This window comes from Aedes albopictus, chromosome 1 (assembly GCF_035046485.1).
Source record: "Aedes albopictus strain Foshan chromosome 1, AalbF5, whole genome shotgun sequence".
Classification (NCBI taxonomy): Eukaryota; Metazoa; Arthropoda; class Insecta; order Diptera; family Culicidae; genus Aedes; species Aedes albopictus.
In genome coordinates, this window is record NC_085136.1 from 278,948,809 (window position 1) to 278,973,079 (window position 24,271).

The 24,271-nt window shown below is 42.4% G+C and overlaps 1 protein-coding gene across 1 annotated transcript; it reads left to right on the plus strand.

The window, feature by feature from the left end:
* Positions 1-1,152: 1,152 nt before the first annotated feature.
* LOC109397058 (cysteine protease atg4da) lies at positions 1,153-23,832 on the plus strand. The gene is made up of 4 exons (XM_019669383.3): positions 1,153-1,643; positions 1,723-3,067; positions 3,132-3,331; positions 22,613-23,832. The coding sequence occupies exons 2-4, from the start codon at positions 1,741-1,743 to the stop codon at positions 22,898-22,900; spliced, it is 1,815 nt and encodes a 604-aa protein (XP_019524928.3). The 5' UTR covers positions 1,153-1,643; positions 1,723-1,740; the 3' UTR covers positions 22,901-23,832.
* Positions 23,833-24,271: the final 439 nt, after the last annotated feature.

Genomic DNA, 24,271 nt, shown 5'->3' on the forward strand with positions numbered 1-24,271 from the left:
CATTTTTCATCAAAATTAAAACGAAAGGAAATAAAAAAGAGTTAAATTTACCCATTATTCCGACCGGTTTATATTGTGGATAATGGGTAAAATTTACTCGTTGAACTGACGTACGAGCACTTTACTCTTTAAAGAGTAAAGACCATTTACTCTTAAAAAGAGTTCACCTAGTTACTCTCAAAGAGGGTACTTTTTCACCCTCTAAAGAGTACTTTGGTTTCTCAGTGTACGGTTAATAAAAACGTCAAAAATTGAGTAAATATATACTCTTGAACCATATATTGTGGTTTAAAGCAAGAACCCCGATAGTACTTTAGGAGCCTATTCTACATGCGGCGCTTATATCAAATCCACATGAGGCTGCGGCGATATGGCCGCGAGGAGATGCACGCGATACAGACGCAATGTGGAAATGGAAAAGATGAAGCCGTATCCCCCTGCAGCAACACTAAATAACATCCCGATTATTAAACACAAAACCGACTAGGTGATGCGTGATGCGTGTGCATGTAAGTGAATCAATGTCGCGATAAATATTACGATTTCTGGCCACCTGAGTTGCCATAGGGCACTGCACTGTTTTGATTTTGTATGGGATTTTGACGTTTCTTGGCCTTGTTGTTTACAAAATTTCTGTAAGAGTGAAAGAGAAGGAGATAATTTCATGCAATGCCCTATTGTGTTAACTTTTGTTTTGATATGAACGACCTGAAGGCTGCTGCGATGCTGCTGGGTGGGTGACAGTATGGCCAGTAGTACACAGGGTCAAATATTTGACAAGGAAAGAACTCAAGAAACAACATCAGTTTGACACTAATGAAAATTTGATCGAGTCAAACAAGATGTTTGAGCATTAGTTTCTTTTCGGACAAATATTTGACCCTGTGTACTAGCAGCTTATCTGTTCGATTTTGACATTGCGTCTGTATCGCGGGTATCTCCTTGCGGGCATATCGCCGCCGCCCAATGTGGATTTATTATAAGCGCCGCAATATATAAATTATTTATTTATGCTTGTCATTACTGCAAGCCGCCTTTCAGTGTGTCATGTTGCAGTTGTGGTTATACTTTTCACCAGAGGTGTCCAAGCGCTATCCCATCGCAACAGTGCCTTTATCCGCTTAGCCCTTCTCGCCCACCTCCGCGATATTACCGCTTGCGGATAGGACCGGTTGACCTAATCGTAATGCGCCGTGAAACCGAATGGCCACCCTATTGCGCTTTGACGTTTCCGCCTTGCGCATCTGAATCAAAACAACAAAGCGGAACGACAAAAAAAAAAATGCGAGAGAGTGCAGCGAAAAGAAGGAAGCACCACAAAAGAAAAACATCAGAAAGTCAGTCTCAAACGACTCGGACGGACGGACGTACGAACGGCGGACGGTCGCCTTCTTATGGGATTTTTTTTTGTCATTGAAATGCACTAGTTTTGCTTACAATCGGAAAGTCTCCTAATCCCCATTTTAGTGCGCGTGCAGTCAGTTTGCGTGTACAAGCCACAATCTGTAGGAAACAAGGTGAGATAATCAAGGCCGCGAATTCGTGCTACAAAAGGAGTCGTTTTGCTGGGCTTGGCTGCTTGGGAGGATAAAGAAGGGGTGTGCTGAGGAGTGTTTGGACTGATTAGCATCTTGCAGCAGCAGGTGAGTCACCTGATCGGGCGGGGATGCGGGATTTCCTTCGTTTGGTTGGCGGTATTTCCTAAATTTCTCCGTTTTCTAGCGAGTGGATAAACCCACCATGAACTATGATGTGCTGTTGAATCGGACGGGATTCGGACGGCTGAATATTAGCCAACACACGCGAAGCGTTTCCGAGAGTGAAGGTCACCAGCAGCAGCAGCAGCAGCAGTCGTATCATCAGAATGCGACACCTTCGCGGAAGATATCGTCTCCAGTGGGAGGTCGGGTGGACGTGGAGGGATCTAGTGTCCGTGGAACTCCCGTCAGGACGGGATGCACTGGAGCCGGAAGTGGCACCGGAGATGAACTCAAGGGTAAGGTGGAATCAAAGCTCATGTCGATGTGGAACAATATGAAGTTCGGTTGGAGCGGGAAGCTCAAAACTAGCTTCTCAAAGGAGCAACCGCTGTGGCTGCTGGGACGATGCTATCACCAGAAGGCGGCGCTTCCGGCATCGAGCTCAATGGAGGGCTCGGTGGAATTGGTTCAAGGGACGACGGCCACGGCCGAAACGAACCAAATGGCGGTGTTCGATAGCGTTCAGCGGTCGCCCTCGGAGATATTCGTGGAATCACCTCCGGAGGAGACGGGAACTGATGCGGTCGAGGAGAGCAGCTCGAGTGTCGAAATGGAAGACATTGAAGCGTTCAAACGGGACTTTGTCACTCGGCTTTGGATGACGTACCGGAAAGAGTTCCAGACAATGGACGACTCCAATTATACATCCGATTGTGGCTGGGGATGTATGATCCGATCGGGACAGATGCTTCTGGCCCAAGGACTACTAATTCATTTTCTCGGCCGCAACTGGCGTTGGGATGCTTCGACCGACAACTTTAGAATGAATTCTCCCAATTACGAGGACAATATCCACCGGAAGATAATCCGGTGGTTTGGCGATACCTCTTCTAGGGCCAGCCCCTTCTCGATTCACACTCTGGTCGCTCTGGGGAAGGAAACCGGGAAGAAGCCCGGCGACTGGTATGGACCAGGTTCGGTTGCACACCTTCTGAAACAAGCGGTCAAACTGGCCGCACAGGAAATATCCGACCTCGATGGGATTAACGTGTACGTGGCCCAAGATTGCGCAGTCTACATCCAGGACATCCTCGATCAGTGTACCATTTCCGCCGAACCAACCGTGGCCCCGTGGCAAAAGAAACTGACCTCCTCGTCGTCTCCCGGAAGCTCCAGTGCCTCGACCAACCCTGCCACTGCCGACGATCACTGGAAATCTCTGATCCTGCTGGTTCCACTGCGGCTCGGAACGGAAAAGCTAAATCCCATCTACAGTGACTGCCTGAAGGCGATGCTCGCCTTGGACAACTGCATCGGAATTATCGGCGGAAGGCCGAAGCACTCGTTGTACTTTGTCGGTTTCCAAGGTAAGTTATTACATAGAGGCAGCTTCCCCAAATCCTCCCACCAAAACCCCCTCAAACTTTCTAGAGGACAAGCTGATCCATCTGGATCCGCATTACTGCCAGGACATGGTGGACGTGGTCAATCAGGAAAACTTCCCGGTCGCGTCGTTCCACTGCAAATCGCCACGGAAGATGAAACTCAGCAAGATGGACCCCAGCTGCTGTATTGGGTTCTACTGCGAAACGAGGAAGGACTTTTTCAAATTTGTGGACAACGTTAAACCGGTAAGTGTGCGTATATGTTACTTCATTTCACGGTCGGGGCCTAAGGTGCTGTCCATAAACTACGTAGATTCATGGTTGGTCACTTTAGATCATGGTGACATGTTGAGTGTCATCCTTGATCTCTTGCTAATCATCATTCACAAAAATCATCGTATCGACGGTTGTATGAGGCACGTTCGGTGTAGTACCAGAATTGAGGGGCCCAGATTTAAAGGGGTGTAAGTGACCATTTTGTCGATTTTGAGCTGAGGATATCAAAGAAATATTCATATTTCAAGCCTTCAGGAACTTTTTTGAAATTATTTTTTTAATGATTGGAAAAATTGCAATACATCGGAGAAAATTGGGTCGATTATGAAACCCATACATTTTGTGTGGGATGAAAAATTGGTGAAAAACTGTAAACCTCTTTCACTCTAGTTGGTTTTTGTTACTGACAGCCCTCTGCTTCGAACTCCCTCAACTGTAGTAATTGTTGTGTCAGTAGTTATATTATAATATACATGTTAAACATGTATTCCGGGAAATAGAAAAACCCACTAGGTAGGTTCCCAGCGACATTGCATTATGAGAAACTTGTAGATATGTCCTACATTCAGAGAAATATAACTCAGTTGTATCTAGACTACCAACGATCTCGGTCTTCTTTAATCGTAACTATTAAACTCTGAAGTACAAAATGACGATTACAATAGTAATGAGCGGAATTTTTGTATGGTGAGTAGATGCAGTTTATCTCACCTTTCTGGATTTGGTCTCGCGTGAAATGTAACATTGTAGCCACATGCTTTGTTCTATTGCTAAATTTCTCGTTGATCAACATGTTCAAGCAACTTTGATTATCTTCATGAATGGTAACTTCCTGCTTCTCATTCAGATCCTTCAAAAGTGATTTCAGCCAGATTGCTTCTTGTACAGCTTCTGAAAGTGCGATGAACTCAGCCTCAACAGTCGATAATGATACACCAAGATTGCTTCCGGCATGCCGAGCTGACTGTACCAGCATTAATCTTGAAAATGAAGCCGCTATTTGACTTGCGATCCTGCCTGTTTTCCGCCCAATCCGCATCTGAATATCCTACAATAGCATTCGTCCAACATTTCTGCTCAATCGTAGTTTGAAGTCCTCAGTTCCTTTGAGGTAGCGCACAACTCGTTTCAGCTCGGTCCAATCAGCCTGTGATAGATTGCTTGTTTTCCTACTCAGTAACGAAACCGCAGTGGATATATCAGGCCTTGTATTGACTGCAACGTAGAGTAGTTTTCCAATTAGTTTTTGGTATTCGATATTGTCCGGTAGGTTATTTCCATCATCTTCTTTTTTATGTATCCTGGATCCAATGGAATGCTGGAGGGCTTCGCGTCTTGCAAACCAGAAGTCTTCAAAATCTCGCCAATGTATTTCCGTTGATTCAAAAGAAAATCTCCAGCTTTGTCTTTCTCCACCTCCATTCCCAAGTAAAAGTGAATATCTCCTAGGATGCTCAGCTCGAAACATCTCCCTAATGATTCCGCAAGTTGATCAATCATCCGAGGATCTTCGCTTGCCACGATCAAGTCGTCTACGTAAACCAAAACGTAACACCAACGTCCATTGAACTGTTTCCTGTATAGGCATGGATCCGATCGACAGCATTCAAATCCGTTCCGAACCAGCTCATCGTTTAGTTTCCGATTTCATGACCTGGCCGCTTGTTTCAAGCCATACAGACTCTTCTTTAGCTTGCACACCTTCCGTTCGTTGCCCTTCGACATACCCAGGCGGTTGACGCATATATATCTCCTCCTGAAGGTCACCGTTGAGGAAGGCAGTTTTCACATCATATTGCTTAACGATCATCCGCTGTTTTGCTGCTACTGCCATCAAGGTTCGGAATGTTGTCTGCCGTACAACCGGCGCAAAAACTTCATGGTAGTCGCTTCCATATTGTTGACTATATCACAGACAAACAGACGTAACACTTGCGATATTTCCATCGACTACGCTTTTAACGATCATTTTAAATTTTCATAGTTGTAGCTTTCACAACCAGAGGCGCGCGCATCGTTTCTCTATGCGTTTGACGTTTCACACTAGCGCCTTCTGTTGACGATATGGCACAACACAGTGATTCGTGCAACTTTTCCACCAGGCGATGGTAGTGTGAGCTGGGCGATGGATTTCCATGAAATTAGTTCAAGGTGTTACGTCTGTTTGTCTGTGACTATATCCTTGAGCGACCAGTCGCGCTTTAAAACCAGCAATTTGACCATCAACTCCGTGCTTGAGTTTAAACACCCACTTACAGCCAACTGCCTTTCGACTGGAAGGTAGATCCACAAGCGTCCATGTTTCATTTGCTTGAATCGAATTGAACTCGTCCTCCATGGCTTTTCTCTATTCGTCTGCATTTGAACATGATATGGCTTCTTCGAACGTTTTCGGTTCCATTGCCAGACATCTGCGATTGTCATCAGTAGCAACACCACTAAATCCGGAATCCAGGCCGCGTTCAGGAACATCATCATCGAATCCCTCAAAATCGCTCGAACACCTTTCGGATGCCTGTGGAGAATTTGATACGGGAAGACCTTTGCAATTGACAGAAAAATCCTTATACTTGCCCGTGCGTGCTCCCGTCCGTTGCGCCTCAACACCTGTGACCAAGGTGGATTTGAAGTTTGTCGCGAAAGGAGCACGGTCACATTTGTGTCGGTCGGAATGTTGAACAGACTATCTTCAAACTCATCTTCATCTGTGTCGGAATCATATCATATATTTCTCCTGAAGCGGGTTGAATTCCTATTGGTTCGGGCTGCTCATCAAACTCCAGTTCCACAGTTGACCGTTTCTTGACTGGAACCAAACACGAGTCCGTCATCTTGTCCATGAATTGTACTTCCCTGCTCTTCAGGAAAATCTTCGAAGTTGGATCATACAGTCGATAACCTTTCGTCTCCTCCTCAAATCCGGTAAGTATACATTCCTTTGCCTTTGGGTCCCATTTTGTCCGCTTTTGTTTCGGTACTTGCACCATCGCCTTCGTCCCAAAAATACGTACGTGTGACAGGTTCGGTTTACGTCCACTCCAAACTTCGTCCGGTGTCAAATCGTGACCTCGAGTCGGAGAGCGGTTTATCAAATATACCGCCGTAGCCACCGCTTCTGCCCAAAATGATTTCTACAGCTTCGCTTCAAACAGCATACACCGAGCTCTTTCAACGATTGTCCTGTTTGCTCTTTCCGCCAGTCCATTCTGTTCCGGCGTGTTATCATTCGTCGTTTGATGCTTGATACCCGTTCTCTTCAAATACTCTTGGAAACAGATTCTTTACCGTTGTCCGTGCGTAAGGTTTTCAACTTCAGGCCAGTTTGACGTTCTGCCTGCGCATGAAATTCCTTGAAGCAGTTCAACACTTCCTCGCCAGATTTGATTTTCAAGAAATACACGAATATTCTTCGAGATTTGTCATCAATAAACGACACGTAGTAACGATTTCCGCCAAAAGATGCTTCTTCCATTGATCCAGATATATCAGAGTGCACAACTTCAAGTAGTTCCTGTGCCATCGAGCCATTCTTGCTGAAAGGGATGCGAGCTTGTTTTCCCATCGGACAAATACGGCAATCACGATCATTTCTTGCATTTACTTGAACGCCATTCACCAGACCATTTGACAACTTTTTGACGCTGTTAATGTTCAGGTGTCCCAAACGTTTGTGCCAAACTTCAATGGACGCTTCACACGAGCTCACCATAGCCGATCCGGTGGGCTTCAACTGATCCAGCTTGAATAAATCGTTTTCGATGACGCCTGGTGCCACCAAGCCTCCATCCGCATTCATTACCTTACAGCCACTCGAGTCAAACAAGTCAAACGCTGTATCCTCGCTTCACAATTTGGACTACCGAAAGAAGGTTCGTTGATAGCCCTGGTATATACTGGACATCACGTACCGGAATCTGCTTCTCCTCTTTACAGCACGCAGGATAGAGGTTGGCCGTTCCGCAAGCTTCAATTCGCATTGATCCCTTGTTGGCAGCTACAACCGTCCCTCGCGCATCCTTCACATCTTCCAGCAATTCCAAACTTTTTGTCATGTGCCGCGTTACTCCGGAATCCAAATACCAGTCGTCTTGATCCATCGAATTGAACGTAGATAAAACAGTACAAAATGCATCTGCCTTCCGATTCGCTTGATTCTCCGGACAGAACTTGGCAATGTGTCCGAACTTGCTGCACTTACGACATTTCGGTCCTTTCGCTTGAAAATGTTTCTTCGGTTTTGCTTGATTGTTACCCTGGTTACCGAAATTTTTTTCGTTGTTCCTGCCCTTGGTAACCAGCGCAATCTTTTCACCTTGTCCCGGTACCGTCTCTTCTTGCAACCGGATTGTCTTGATCGAGTCTCCAGTTATCGGTGTACCTGAATTTTTCAATGCCATCACCATCGGTTGATATCTCTCTGGCAACCCGGCCAACAGCAGAACTCCAACAAAACGGTCAGGAATAGGGAATCCAATTTCGTTAAGCTGATGACAGGTCGACAACATCCGGTTTGCGTAATTCTCTAATGTTCTGCAGCCTTCCAGATCGGTCCTGATGAGTTTGTACAGCAATCCGACTTCCCTTATAAGGCCAGTTTCCTCAAACGCGTCGCAAAGCTTCTTCCAAACTTCCCGTGCTGTAGCCGCTTTCCGGACATGGTAGTAATTTTCAGGTTCCAGAAATAGGATAATTCTTCCTCTTGCTTTTCTGTCCTTGACCGGATCGATTGCCTCCAGCGTTCCGTCAGCCTTTTTCTTCGGTTCGACAGCCTCCCACAGGTCTTCCAGCTCTAGATAGGTTTGGACGGCAAATTTCCATGTCGTCCAATTCTCTCTTTCGACGAGCCGCTCAATTCCAGGATTCGACGTATTTGCCATTAGTCCTTCGCGATACTCTGGGCCCACAACCTGATGGTGTTAATTAGTAACAGTGGTTTTAACGTCTTTATTCAGTGTGTAACAGTAACAGAATGACAGTGTAATTAAATCTTCTTATTCGCTAAATCTTTGACTACTATGATCGGTTTCCGTCTTGAACTCCAACATTTCATTTAGAGTTTATCGATAAAAACAACCGATTACCATGATTTCATATAATGTTAAAAATTTAATTTGTTTCAACAAAATAAAAACCATAAACATGGTCCGAAAGCACTAACACATCTATAAAATGCTTACCCCAACATCGCCACAACGAAGAAGGTGCAGCAAATCCATCACGCCAACTTCCAAGTGCAGCTTTGGCCGTGATGGATAACGCGCAGGTACTCACGACAGCATCCACAAAAATTTGATCGGTTTCGCCTTTTTTGTCTTTTTTTAGTCGTTCTTCTTCCCATCCGCTTACCGACGGTCTAAAAATAGATTTCTGAGCTGCCGCAGTTGCTGCCGTCACCAACACAATCACATTCCGTGTTTGTTAGTGGCAAAAGTGCAGTCGTTTGAATCAATCCATTATTTCATGTTGAATATACCATATCTCTGTTTGTTTTAACAAACTGTCAAAACTTTCGGATATTCATGTACCACATCTACTACAGCGGCGGCGATAAGGCAGAACGTGAGAAGTTGGCTTCATAGACAGTGATCGGGAAACAGATGAAGCGAGTTAAGTCGGTGGATGCCGATTAGCGATCGAATCTGTGTGATGACGAGGATGTGTGGCACATTCTTCAACTATAGTCTGGTCAGCATCTTACCACAGACAAACAGACGTAACACCTTGAACGATTTTCATGAAAATCCATCGCCCAGCTCACACTACCATCACCTGGTGGAAAAGTTGCACGAATCACTGTGTTGTGCAATATCGTCAACAGAAGGCGCTAGTGTGAAACGTCAAACACATAGAAAAACGATGCGCGCCTCTGGTTGTGAAAGCCACAACTATGAAAATTTAAAATGATCGTTAAAAGCGTGGTCGATGGAAATTTCGCAAGTGTTACGTCTGTTTGTCTGTGATCTTACTCTCTAAAATAAAAACTCTCATTTTTGGTTCACACCCATGCCGCACAGGGACTGTGTTGGAAACACACATTTTTTTAAATTGCTCGTGCGCTCACATTTTTGCAAAATATCAATATTTTTCGGTATTTGACAGTGGTTTATAAACCCAGTGAGCATAGGCGCCAACTTAGGGGGGCAAGCATGGTTTCGCCTCCCCAATATTTAACGATTTTTAATGATTTTTCGATTTTCCTATACAAAAAAACAGAAAAACCAGGCTTTGCCCCCCCAATTATTTGACCAAGTTGGCGCGTCTGCCAGTGAGGTTGCCATGTCGAAATTATTGCAAAATACATGCTCATGTGAGCGTACGAGCAATTTGAAAAAAAAATGTGTGTTTCCAACACAGTCATGTGCGGCATGGATGTTTACTAAAAATGTGCAGGCCGAACACATTTTTGAGCGTAGCCGTTTTTACGTGTATGCCCAAAACACGATGTCAAAACAGTCATCGGAGGCTAGATTCCGTTACCAACGACCAAAGTATCTATATACCAAGGTAAGAGATTCCCTCTAATATTCATGGATTTGTGAGAAAAGGAAAAAAGCAAAAAATAGTTATGAAGTTTGCGCTGATTTGTATGGGCACATAACTATTTAGCAAACTTTTTTAAGAAATTAAGCACTCCCATCTTAGAAGCAATTATTTAATTGCATCTCACTGGATTAAAAGTGACTTCCATGCAATGAAACAGGAAACATCGCCGTTTGAAAATCGGTGACAAAATATTTTTTTTTGGTTCTAAACATATTTTTTCAGCATTTAGAAACATCTAAACTAATAAAACTTCACAAACTTTGCTGAAATAATGACATTTTAGTGTAAAAACACCAACTTTTCATAACTAACGCAGATGTGTTGGTGAGTCTCCATTTTGACATCTGCGGGAATCTCTTACCTTGGTATTTAGATACTTTGACCAACGACAACGGTCTGCGACTTGTGACATCCGCTGCTGCTAGAGGGATGACAATCAGCCAGGGGGATGACGAAGGGATATAATCATCTACCCAGCATTCAATTCAACATGGCGTTCAATGTTTTTGTTTTGATTGCTTAATTCATGGAAAAAATGCGCTGTAAACATCGATACTGCTTCGTTGCTACATATAATATCGTGCAAAGTGATAAGGAAACAGAAACAATCATCAAAAACAACGATTTCGTTTGAAATGTGTAATTTCTGAAATAAGCACTAGCAACACACGAGCCACACACCCGAAAATCAGGAGCAAGTTAGGGTAAACCGACCAGAAAGTGGGTACCAAAACGCGCCGTACCAAAAAAGATGTTGGGTGGAGCGGCGATGTACCGAGTTTGACAGCCGTGTCACCCCACTGCAATCAGCAGCTACTTCGCACGTAAGAACATGCGAAAACACACCTGGCAACACCCGAGTGGTAAATTTTGTTTCAGATAGACAACGCGCGGGTCGACGAGCGACATTTTTCGGACGTTATAGATTTGAGGTCCTACAGAGGCTCGAACATTGACTCGGATCATTATCTTGTAACCGCAAAAATCCGGGTCCGATTATCCAGCGTTACGAGTTCAAGAAACAACAGAACGATGCGTTTCAATATGCAACGCTTGTCAGCCGAAGGGGTTGCTGCACAGTACCATCAAAAGCTGGACGAGAGGATAAGAAAGACCAACGGAGAGGTGAAAAGTATATAATAACGGCGCAAGAGGTTGGTTAGTTCGACGAGGTGTGTCAACAAGCGACAAATAAGAAGAAGGCCACCAGAAATCGAATGCTAGTGGCCTGTACCCGGTTCAACAGCGGGCGGTACAGAGTGGCAAGAGCAGCAGATAAACGAATCCACCGCAGTAGCACGAAGAGAGTGTGATTACTGAAGCGCAGGAGAGTATGGACAGGAATGATATGCGCAGGTTTTATGCAACTGTCAATGGTGTGCGGCTCAAGACTGCGCCAGTCAATGGTGGTAGCCAGGTGGAAGGAGCACTTCGAAGATTTGTTAAATGGTAGCTGTGAAGGAGCATCCAGGAGCATCGAGGTGGCTGAGCAGCAGCTTGGCAAGATCATCGACTTTGCGTCCACGAAGTCGAACATTAGCAAGGACCTGAAAACGGCCTTGTTTCGACTTCGTAGATGAACGGGGCGAAGCAAGAACACGCGATACTAGCGATAATGACTGCAGCAGCAGCGGAACCTACCAGTTGATACCTAGCTGCACTGACCTGTGTGATGCAACTCCAAGTATTTACCTACAGTCCAACAAATCCGTGGAGTGATGCCTACAGGATCGTGATGGCCAAGACCAGAGCTGTAATGGCTCCTGCAAAGCTATCTCCAGAGATGTTAGAGGGGATCATCGAGAGGCTTTTTCCGCGTCATGATCCTAGTCGTTGGCCTCCTTTTCATAGGACAGCCGGGGACTGGAGCTGGCGATGACAGGTTCACCGATGTGGAACTTGCGGGGATAGCAATGTCCCTTAGCGTAGGTAAGGCCCCAGGTCCGGATGGAGTTCCGAACCTGGCTTTAAAAGTAGCTATTGCTACTCAGAAATGCCTGGACGAGGAAGTTTCCCCAGAAGTTTGGAAGAGGCAGAGTCTGGTTCTATTGCCAAAGGCGGGAAACCCACCCGGAGGCTCGTCGGCATATGGACCAATATGCTTGATCGACACGGTGGGGAAGGTGCTCGAAAAAATCATCCTCAATAGAATGTTGAGGTACACTGAGGTGTAAATGGTCTCTCGAGCAGCTAGTTCGGCTTCCGGAAGGGGAGGTCGACCGTAGATGCTTTCATGTCCGTTACATAAACCGCTGAGATAGCGCTCCAGCGTAAGAGGAGGAGGATTCCCAAGTAACATTTTGAGTTTTATTCTGTACTACAAGGTTGCTATAAATCAATGTTCATAAAACACATATCAAAGCAATAACATCTTCATTGCTTCTACCAAGACGTCATGGAGAATGGAATATGGCCAGTTGGCCCACCCTTAGGAAGGTTGTGAAGAGTGCTAAATATCAATTGCAATAAAGTAGTATGACATTTATAATAACCTTCTCCAGGTCACTCTGTCTTGGAAGCTGCTGCTTTCACTAGCGAGGGCATTCATGATAACATTGTGGCATTTATCTATATATATAAAAATGAGTTTGAAGTTCCTTTGAGGCAACAAAACTCAAGAACGGGTGGACCGATCAGCATGAGTCTTGCATGGTTCGATTCGTATTCGTGCTGGCTGTGTTTATATGTACAAAAAGTTATGAAAATCAAATTAGAAGAAGAGAAATTGTAAAATTACTGAAATTCTTATGGGCGGGGAAAAAATTCGAAGCGATTGCAATAAAACCAATCTAGAGTGCGGTGCCAAAATTAGCGCACAGCAGTTGTCAAACAATCACAACCAAAATGGCAGTACAACGTCTGCCGGGACAGCTAGTAAATAATAAATTGCTTCGATAAATTCATCATAAAAAATAAATAATCTTTCAGTGAAGCTCCAAAATTACAAAATATCAAGGCTAGTTATTTGCTATATAGTGCCTCATTTTCCAAGGGCCAATGAAATTTACTGTGGAAAGTGCCGTAAATCATGCGTAAAACAAGTTCCCCCAACGAAATCTGTAATATTTCAAAATATTTTATTACAAAATGTTGTTAAGTTTTTCGCTGAAATAGCAGTTTTGACGAAATTTGCCTTAAACATTCCTGTTATGGTTTCTTCCATAGCACGGCACAGTTTTTGTGCAAGATGATGCTGAATAATACGAATTGTGACATAAAAATGCGTTCTAAATTACAGTTCATATCAACGAAAATCTCTGCAGTTAATATGGCGAATGCGAAAGTCTCATTTTTATCAGCATTGCTGCTTTGCTTTTATAAAAGCATTCATTAATACAAACAAATTTAAAATCGCATTTATGAACACCGAATACATGCCAAAAAGTTGCTTTAAAAGCCGATATTAAACCGTTCAGCATTTTTTCAACATTTGTGAAGATCGAACAGCAGCCGGATAAGAATTTGACAGGTGCACCGCTTTGTTTACATTTGAATCATCTTTCGCGCAAATTCTTCTCATTTTACATTGTGCAAAAGCGCTTCCATATCGCGGCTGCATGTAAGTAGGTATATAAATACTACTATTTCACATTCAGTAGCAACATCATAGTGGAAAACGGCAAACCATCGAGCCGCGTCAGTTCATATTTCGCAAACGGCTTTCTTGACGACTCAGAGTTCTGTCGTGTCCGAACCTTCCAATTTGACATGGTGTAGTGATCGGTTTATCTATTCAGGTCCTATTTCCGTGGAAGGACCTGGATAACAAGATTGCTACTCTTCAAATAATACCTGCTAGCAAATTGTGGTTCCTTAAAGCATTCCGCTACTCCCCGCAGTGATGAAAAAATAAATGGCAGTGACCACCGGGGGCGATAGCCGCTCCGCCGGATGTTCGTATGGTTTAGTTGTGGCATTTATGGAAACGAAACACTCTTGTAAAGCATTTTATTATGGTTTTCATAAGTATCAATTCGACAGATTTATCGAACGGCTTTATGAAGGCATAGAATGCCGTGTTAAATTAGTTGTTAAAACTTATCAATGATTGATTTTATTTTCTAGCTACAAAAGGTTATTGAGACAGCCAGTAGTTGTAACGGTCATACCAAAGATGCAGATTTGACACCTGCGGATGCTCCCCCGTTTGGTAACATAGCGGTCACACATACACGTTTGAGTGTATGTCATCCGTCGGACGGTGACCGAGAAGACAGTCTGGCTTCGGACACACAACAGTACGGACGCATTCTCAAGACGCGGTAAACATGTATTCGGCTGGTTAGTGCGGACATTCGGTTGGTCACGCGGACATTGATCGGGTCGTTACAATGGCGACGAGGAGAAAATTAAATGTTCTCGCATGAAAAAGGGATGTAAACAAATTGAACATTTTGATTCGGACGTCGGGTGGACGGTGAAAGAAAGACGGCAATGAAAAATCAAACGATCTGTTGTGTGCGGGCGGCGGTGTGAAAAGGGTCATTGTCTCGTTGTTGCAGATGCAGAAGTAGATCGGTGAATCGGCGTTTGTTTTGATACAGGAGCAAAGCTGCAGTGTTTTCAGAGGATTGTGTTTGGAGGTGGAAGCGGCTATTCTGGATGAAGAAAGGAACGCAATGCGCGTGTTGGCTTTTGTGATGACGTTGTTTGTTTGTTTTTTTTTGGATTCATTACTGTCGCGGTCATGCGTTCGCGGTCCAAGCGGCGGTCGCGAGATTTAACAGTGGGAGGGTGTGTCCTGTTGTTAGTCTATGGTGTGTCGCCCCAGGACAGAACCATGTTTTTGGCGGATGGATAGAAGGAAGGTTTCAGTGTGGTAATGAGCAGTTGTCACCTAACAGTGGTCTAGTGCCTGTTGATAGAGTGATGTGATGTTGGTACAATTTATTTAGTGCCGCTGTTATGTGATGAATGTTTGAGAAGTAACGAATGCAGAAGTAACGAGCGGGATTTCGAGTTTTTTGTTTGATTTATGTAATTTGTAATTTGTTGTTTATTGGGTAAACAATCTGTTGAGATGAAAAAGACTGTTTTGATGTAAAAAAAAAATGTAATGTACACTTGTTGGTTTTGATGAATAATGCTGCTTGAGCGGGCCAAGCAGTGGATTGTTGTGCAGTATACTTTGAACACGTGCGATGCTTGATATGTATATGTATCTTTGTGTAAGCTCGTGTAATGCTTCGGTTAAGAATATGTGTTGCCCGGAGTTATGCATCGTGTAGTTTTAAAAGATGTTTCGTAGTTTGAGAGAGGCTGCTTCGTGCAAGGTTAGGAGATGCTTTATACAATAATGAGTTATGTTTCGTTCAGTGTTAAGGGTTGTTTTGTGCAAGGTAAATATGCTTCGTGCAATGATGAGCCATGCTTTGTTCAATGTATTTTTCTTCGTGAACTGATTCGGGTTGCTTCGTTCAAGAAAATGAGATGCTTCGTGCAAGGTTAAGAGATGCTTCGTGCAATCATGAGTCAAGTTTCAAGCTGTCTTTTTGTTCGTCAACTAATTCGGATTGCTTCGTGCAAGATACGGAAATGCTTCGTGCAAGGTTAAGAGATGCTTCGTGCAAGGTAAGAAGATGCTTCGTGCAATTATGAGTCAAGCTTCGTGCTAGGTAAATATGCTTCGCGCTATAGTGAGCCGTGCTTCGTGCAATATGTTGTTTTCTTCATGAATAGGTGTTTTGGCTGCTTTGTGTAAGGGATAAGATGCTATGTGTAATAACGAGTCAAGCTTCGTGCTTTGTTAAGGCTTGCTTCGTGCAAGGTTGCTATGCTTCGTTCAATGATATTCGTGCTTCGTGTAATGTCAAAGGATACGTCATGAAATGAAGGAGGTGGATTCGTGTAAGACAAAGAGATACTTCAGGCAATCGTAAGTTGAGCTTCGAGCAACGTTCTAGATGCTTTGTGCACTGATGGGAGTTGAGTCATGATCGATATTTGCTTCCTTCGTGTAAATTTGAGATGGTTTACGAAAGCAGAATGATAATTTTGTACAAAGCCTATGGAAATTTACGTTTCATATAATGGTGATACATACTTGCTACGCGCGTGATACGAACTGTTGCGGATAATCGGAGAAACGATTATTCAGATCTAGTAACTGCTTCACACACCCGAGATGAACTAGCTCATGCAAAAAAAAAATCCCGTAAGTAAAGATAAAAGTTGCTTCTCACTAGGTCAATAATAAGCTACGTGCGTTGGTGGGAGGTGTTTCGTTACAAGTGAAGTTTTGAATCAACTTGAAAAAAAATTATGTTCCGTCAAATGCGTGGGAGATTGAGGCAAAGAATCGCTTTCTTGATCGCGGTATGAGGTGTCGTTTTGCAGAAGGGAATATTCTCAAGGAATCGTTGAGTTCTTGAGGTAGTACTCTTGAAGGTTATTTTTGGCTTGACCGTAGCAGAGTTGGACACCTAATGAGGCTAGAGTAAAAACATTAGATTATTTCCAAGCAAACATTGACTTGTGAAATTATGAAGTGTTTATTGAACATTGTGTGATACATAGTCGGTTTTAGACTGGCATTAAGTGGTAACCACTGGTTTATTGTTGCACTCAAACGATGCTTGGATATAACGAAAATTGTTTCAATTATCTTTCTTCAAGATGTCATGAATGTTGTACGTACTGATTGTGCAATAGTTTGAGCGTAGGTACACATTTTGAGTAATAAAAGAAAACTAGCAGGCACAAGTTTATTGACATCAATTCGAGGTTTAAATTTGATGTTTGATATTTCACTGTGTCATACTGATTTGCGGTAAGCTAGATGTTATTGACCCATATTGACAATGGTGGTCTTCAAATGTATTTATTCGTAGTGACGAAAAAGTGGAGATAAAAAAAAACGATGTTGCAAATGTACAACTGGTGAAACTATGCTATGATATTGAGGACATTGCGATACCTGTTTCAACTGCATTTGTGCTATAATATAAAAACTTTGTAGTCGGAAAGATAGGCAGACGAGCGTTCAAGTTGAAGAAGGATAGTTTCTCGTGGTAATATAGTTTGATGTTAGAAATATAAATAGAAAACTTGAAATAAGTAGTATATTGGATAAGGGTTGAACCAAGAGATGAACTATGTTCAGTTTCACAAGACGTATTTTGTGGTAAAAATTACATGATTCTGTCAACATAGATTATGATGATATCCACGGCAAGAAGGGTAATGTTAGACGACGGCGTATCTTAAGTTATGCGTTTCTCATTAGACTGATTGTATATAAAGCATTACAGAATTTTAAACCATAAGAGCAGGCATTACGTGAAAGATGTATGCATTGGTTCTTATGAGGTCATTGTAACCAAATTGGAGTTAAGGAGAAGTATGAATAATGAATATACTATCGATATTCGGTATGAGTATCCATATATATATTTGGGTCGCTGAGGAAATCTGAATAAACTTATTATTGAACAAAGCTAAAATTCTATAGCTGCGTACGACCGGTGATCCACAGGTGACATTTCAATAAATTGTGGTTGACTTAGACGAATTTGAGTACTATGAATCTTAAAACAAGTTTTCAACTTGTGGTAGTTTTTTTGTTCATGATTCGATACAATCGAACATATCTTAACAATTTTTCAGTGCAGAATTGCCTTGAATTTATGGACACAGCTTGCTTTTGAACGCAGGAGTTGAATGCATGTCGGGTACTCATGGCTCATGGGCAGTGAATCAAAATTCATCCATCGTGCAACAATAACGACAATGTCGCAACCTGAATTTGTTGCGACATTTTACCGAATGCGACATAGGTTTGTCCCAACTTGAACAGGATAGGACAAAGATCGTGCACCACGAGTTTAGAGATGTTTAAGCCTTGCATTGTGATTTTCAAGCGGTAACTTCGAGTCGGTAAACACTGCAACGCTGCTGAAGATGTATCATCAAAAAGTTTCGATTTCTAGTTAGTAATAATTGATTATTCACGAGTTGAAAAGTACCGCAACAAATTCAGCTTCCGTTTTGTCTGCAAAAAAAAATCGAGATCATGTCATTATCTGTCACCAGTAATCGCCGCGTCTTCTTTGTTGCTTGTTCATGGGCATCTGGAGTAGCATAGTAGAGTGGTGTGTTATAACGATTTCCAGACGATACTTGGAAGTTGTTATTTGTTTCAACTTAGTCCTAGCGGTAGTTCAATGTAAGGAAATGAGGAAGATCAAATAAATGGTTGCAGCTAGAATTGCAATGATGGATGATAGAAATGAATGTTTATAAGAAGGTGTTTTTGCAAGTATATAACTAGGCATTTTAATTGTTTTATTCGATAGAAAGGCTATGCGTAAAACTAAAATAAAAGGGGTAATAGTGAGGTAAACCAAACTGATAGACGTCATGTTGTATTTGTATATGGAATAAGGGTATATGAATATCAGTATTGTCCGACATTAAACAAAGATTTGATGTAAACGTTTAGAAACACTGAGGTACGTCACATTGCGAAGAACAAACTGAATGCAGCGAAAAAAAAAAACTAGAATTTTGAAAGAGTTTAATAAAATAAAATGAATTTATTGTATTGTTAGACCTAGACTGTGAATAGAATATGTGGAGATACTATAACTAAAATGGATTTTTTTAGAGCTTGCCAATGCAGTTTAAAAAAAACCTTTCGATTATCTCAATTAATCATAACCGTATTCAGTACTTTATCAGTGCATTCACATATTACATTACACAAATGTGTACTGCTTGAGTTACTTAAACAGCATTGAGCATTATAGAGTTGCACCTGGAGAATGTGTTGTAAATGTACATTATGAAGAATGTTTAGGTTTCAGCTACTTTGGACTTGACCAATAAAGTAGGAGTAAAATCAGGGAAGTTGCAAATATTCTAAAAAAAGGAGGGATGTAACGGTCATACCAAAGATGCAGATTTGACACCTGCGGATGCTCCCCCGTTTGGTAACATAGCGGTCACACATACACGTTTGAGTGTATGTCATCCGTCGGACGGTGACCGAGAAGACAGTCTGGCTTCGGACACACAACAGTACGGACGCATTCTCAAGACGCGGTAAACATGTATTCGGCTGGTTAGTGCGGACATTCGGTTGGTCACGCGGACATTGATCGGGTCGTTACAGTAGTAAAGTAATTGCTTTGCATCCTTAAATGCACTCTTTAGGTAAAGTGGCATGTACATTGCTACAATAAAACCTTTATAAATAAGCATGAATGCTGAAAGGTTGTCGATTTATTACTTGGGTTAGCTACTGTGCAGTAGTGACTCTGGATTGAACGCGTTGCTTACGTTCAATAGTGCTAGTTGGCCGGTACATGTGCACGATTTTAAAAAAATACTTCCAGAATCGAGTATTAGTTTACGACACAGAGGTGGGTCGGAAGTGCTTTCACATAACCTCAGAAGTCCCGCAAGGTTCCATCCTCGGTCCGCTGTTATGGAATGTCATGTACGACGAGGTGTTGAGGTTAGAGTTTCCGGTGGGGGCGTAGATCGTCGGCTTCGCTGACGACATTACGCTGGAAGCAGAGACTGGAAGTCTACGGTGAATTGATCAGAGAAGTGGAGTTGACTACTGCCCACTCGATCAAGGTTGTGGAGGCGTGGATGAGATCCAGAAAACTGGAATTGGCTTATCACAAAGCTGAGGTGGTGGTTGTGAACAGCCGAAAGTCGGAGCAGCTAGCGGTGATCAGTGTATGCGATTGCACTATCACTCCGAAGCGCTCCGTCAAACACTTGGGTGTGATGAACGACGATAAGCTTACCTTCGGTAGCCACGTTTATTACGCCAGCAAGAGACCCCCAACAGCTATAGTGGCTGTGTCCCGGATGATATCCAATAGCTCTGCGGTGTACGCCAGTAACGGGGTAGTGCGCTACTTGGTGAAGACCATGGACTACAAACTCAAGCTTTCCTGTACTGCCTATGATCGCAAAATTGTCCCATATGGATAGGAACCCCAGCAAATATGGTTCACAAATGTCTCAAATGGAGGATAACGTTCCTCTGGAGCCGGCCTTCTGAAACCCCTAGGCTCTTTTAGGAAATTCTCCAGAATACTAGCAGGTATTTTCCTGGGATTTCTTCAAGGATTTCGACTGTGCTTCATTTCGGGATTCCTCCCGGAAATTATACCAGGATTTTTCAATTCGCAACTTCCGGGTTTCCCCCCGGTATGTCTCCAGAGATTCTTCCCGGAATTCCTTCAGGGATTGTTCAGGGATTGTTCCCTTCATTAATTTCTCTCGAGATTCCTTCCGGAATTCTTTTAGGGATTTCTAGTGGGATTTTTCCTGGGATTACTTCGGAGACTCATTCATCGATTTTTATCAGTATTTTCACGGGATATTCCCGGGATTCCTTAGTTGATTTCTCCCGAGTTTCCTTTAGGATATTCTCATAATTTTTTTTTTTCAGAATTTCCCCTGGGTTTCCTGCAGGTATTCCTCCCCCGATTCCTCATCGATATTCCGGCTTTCGTTTAGGAATTTACCCTGGAAATTTTCCAGGAAATCCTGGTTTCGCCCAGGATTTCTTTAGGGATTTCTCCCGAGACTCTTCAGGACTGCCTCCAGGATTCTTTCAGGGGTTCCTACGAGATTTTGCTAGGTAAATTCTTCAGGTATTTATCCTAGGATTCCTTACGGGAATCTTCCATGAATACCTTCCGGGATTCCTCTTGGTATTCCTTCAGGTTCTTGTGCAATCACGGACCGGACACTGGACGGATGAATAACCGGCTCATCCCACTGAAGAGGGCCGCAGGAACAAGTGCTGCAGACGATAGATCGATGACGGGGGCTCAGGAATAACTCAAGTGGATGCCTGGTAAAAGGCTGATTGTTCGGCTGTCCGCTTGGGGTTTAATTCGTTGACAATGTTTATTTGTCGACTGTTATACAAACACTGATCGCTCTCCGTGAAATTTTCCTTTCTTATGAACTTAATCACCCAACATTCCCAATTCCCCATTCATCAATCAGCGCAAGACAAGGCAACATTATACATACAGTTGATACAGGGATGAGTTCATGTCCCTTTCAGAGGTGGGGAACTTCGCTTCGGGAGCGAATAGTTTCTTCCTGGAATTATCCAGGGGTTCCTTCTGGCACTCATTTCAAAAATCCCTTATGGATTTTACCAGGTATTTCTTTAAGAATTCCTCCAAAATTCTTTCCGGGATTCCTCTCAGTATTCATCCAGGGATTCCTTCCAGGATTCCTTCAGCAAATCCTCCTGGGATTGTTTCGGGTATTTCTCCTGGGATTCCTTCTGGGTTTACTTCGCATTTCTCCAAGCCCTGGGATTTTTCCAAGGATTCCTACCGGGATCCCACCATCTTTTGGGAGTTTCCTGAAATTTCTCCTGGTATTCCTTCAGGGATTCGTGCATTACCTCTTACAAAAACCAGAACCGGAACCGAGAGCTGAGCAGACTCTCTCAACGTGATCTTACTGATAGACAAAAAACGAATTAGAACGAATAAGAGTTGTAGAGCAAGAGAAAGAAGAGAGGCTTACAAACCAGATAGACAGACTTGAAAAGCAGTTATTTCATCTGACAATCCTTTTTCTAGTTTTTCTAGTAGTCTCTTTCATTCGTTTACAATTGTTTTGTATTTATATTGACTAGCGTCCAGCATGTAACAATGAAAATTGTGCTGAAAATGAATTTAAGAAAATTACACTAGTTTACAAAATAAAACGAAAGTCGTGAACTTCTGTCAATGTCCAAAATTTTTGAAGCACAATTTAGTACTGATTTCGAAACCGTGCTTCAAAAATTTTTAAGTAGAGCACTTTTTGAGTTTTAACTCAATATCGAGTTTTACAACTTTTAAAAATATGGAATTTACTAAAATTCAAATATCTTGCGTTTTGTTCAACCAATTTCAAATCTTTATCCATAAATTAAAAGCTGAATACAATACCATTCGATCATCTGAATGCAGGTTTTGCTTCAGATTGATGAAATACAAGATATTGGCGAGTTTTAGGGACGATCTCCTTAAATTTTTGCCAAATTTCCAAAAATATATGAAGAAATGTATTTTTTTAATAAGAAAAAAAACAATCTAAAAATTCTTTCTCAACGTTTATTTGACATTTCATATGTAGGCGAGTTACAGTAAAAAATTCAGCTCAATCGTAGCATTGATTACGGAGAATGAGATGTGCGAAGTGAGCGACGTTGCTTAAAAATAGAAAAAAAAATCGATTTCAAATCATCAACCTTGTATGGAAAGTCGAAAAAAATTCCGCTCTACTGTAATTTTTTTCCTTTGCGTTTTCGAAATCAGGGCATGATTCTACACCAAAAATGATCATCAGCTTACCGAGTTCAAACATGCTGTAAACTAGTGTTATTAATATAGATATCGAGGGCCTACATTGAACAGCCTACACTAGAACCAGAAACACTTCCTTTCCCACATTGACATTACAACCTAACGTAGTAAGCGCCAATGTCGCCTAAAAATAAAAGATCACCAACACTCACACACTGATGATGCCTGTTAATCCTAAACAGCTATGTCATTGGTTCCTTGTGTGAGTGTAGCTGGTCTGGCGATACTGGAGTAGCAATCAAGATCAAGCTGAAGCCCTTGAAGAAGTTGTGGGCCCAGCGAGTTCGATTCGCTTAACATTGTTGTTGTTGGTTGTGTCGTTCGCTACGTCAGTTTTTAATTCCTACCATCTTTCTCATTTGCGCAGTTCCTCCAACCGGCCAAGCAACAGATGAGCAGCAGCTTCACCAGCTCGACCGGTGTGGCTCAGTTCCCCGAGGTGACCTACCCGATGTTCGTGTTCTGTCGCGGCAAAAGCAGCGAACAGCAAATTGAGCTTCCCTCGAGGACGGTGTATCGCATGCCTCCGGCACCGCCACCCCTGTCGGCCACCAGAGGCGGTGGAATCTCCCAGAGCCAACAGTTGCCTCAGGCAGGGAATGACGACGAGGACGATGACGATGAGGACGAGGCCATGGAGTTTGTGATTCTGTAGGACGTCGGTCGGTTTCACCGAAAGAAGGTATGCGATTATTACTATTATTGCGTCGCGTTTGCTTTAGGAGGAAAAGTGTTAAGGTCATGCTTGAAATCAGTATATTTCAATGCCTACGGTTGAAGTTGTTCAAGCATCGGCGTAGACAGCAATATTATCGCTGTTTTGGCAAAACCATTGAGATATGTAGGCAAAATCGGCACAAGATGGAATACCTGTCATAGGTTTTCGGATAGTTATGACGATTTGAATCTTATCAATATGCAATCGTTTTGTCACAGCAAAGAATCATTCGGAAGCGGTAAGTATGTACTTACAATTAGACTATGTCGGAATAATGCTATAATATCATAACAGATACGTTACGGCTAAAAGTTACATTGACAACGTGCGTCTTTGTGTTTAAGAAATGTCGTGCTTGAGAGATTTATCTGAACTTAAATTCATCAGAGCCATTTTGGACTAAGCGTGCGAAAAAACTCCACTGCTAAATATTATTGTATAGTTCAGTGCTATTTTAAAACATAGGTCATATCTAACGTATAATGCTATTTATTTTTCATTTATTATTTATGTCGAAATTATTCATATAAGTTACGTGCTTCTGTCGTAAGGATGTAGCACATCTTCGAAACAGTGACTTCATCAAGGCATCGGTTGAATCAAAAGAAATTCATCAGATCTTGCTAGCCAACCTACAAACTTTTGAACATTGACAAATTTTCTTTTGAAAAGCCATATAACTTTGATAGCAGGCAAATGTTTACGAGGATGCACCGACACAAAACAAAGAAAAACTTTGCTTAAATTAAAACCTACTAAAGTAAACAGAATAGCTACGATAGCGCACTAGTACAACAATATCTCACCAAAATGCTGTAAATTGTGACTGTAACAATATTCATCATATATTATATTATAATTTGAGCGAATGGCTGTGTTTTAAAGTAATGAGTTGAGAAATCCTTTAATAATCTTAAACGTCATTAGAATTTCAATCTTTAGGCTCTGACATGAGAAAATCGAATGGTTACTATAATAAATAAGGAGTCATGTTTACTTGTAGATGTAGATATATTTTTTATTTTATTATTACTAAACAGTAGACTTACTTTTTCCCCAAAAATAGTGTAGTGTCGGAGTTTTTTTTTTTTTAATTACAAAAATAATGTATAGTGTCGGAGTATTTAAGACGGGTTTGGTGGTCTAGTGCCTACCTGCTTCTGATTCCTATGCAGAAGGTCCTGGATTCAATCCCTGGTCCGTCTCTTCCTCCTACTTTGTAACTTTCTATATAGTTTCTCCCTCCTTGTGTATTGATATGTTCATAGCCATCGCTAGAACAGAAACTGGTTGAAAAAGCCGTTTCCC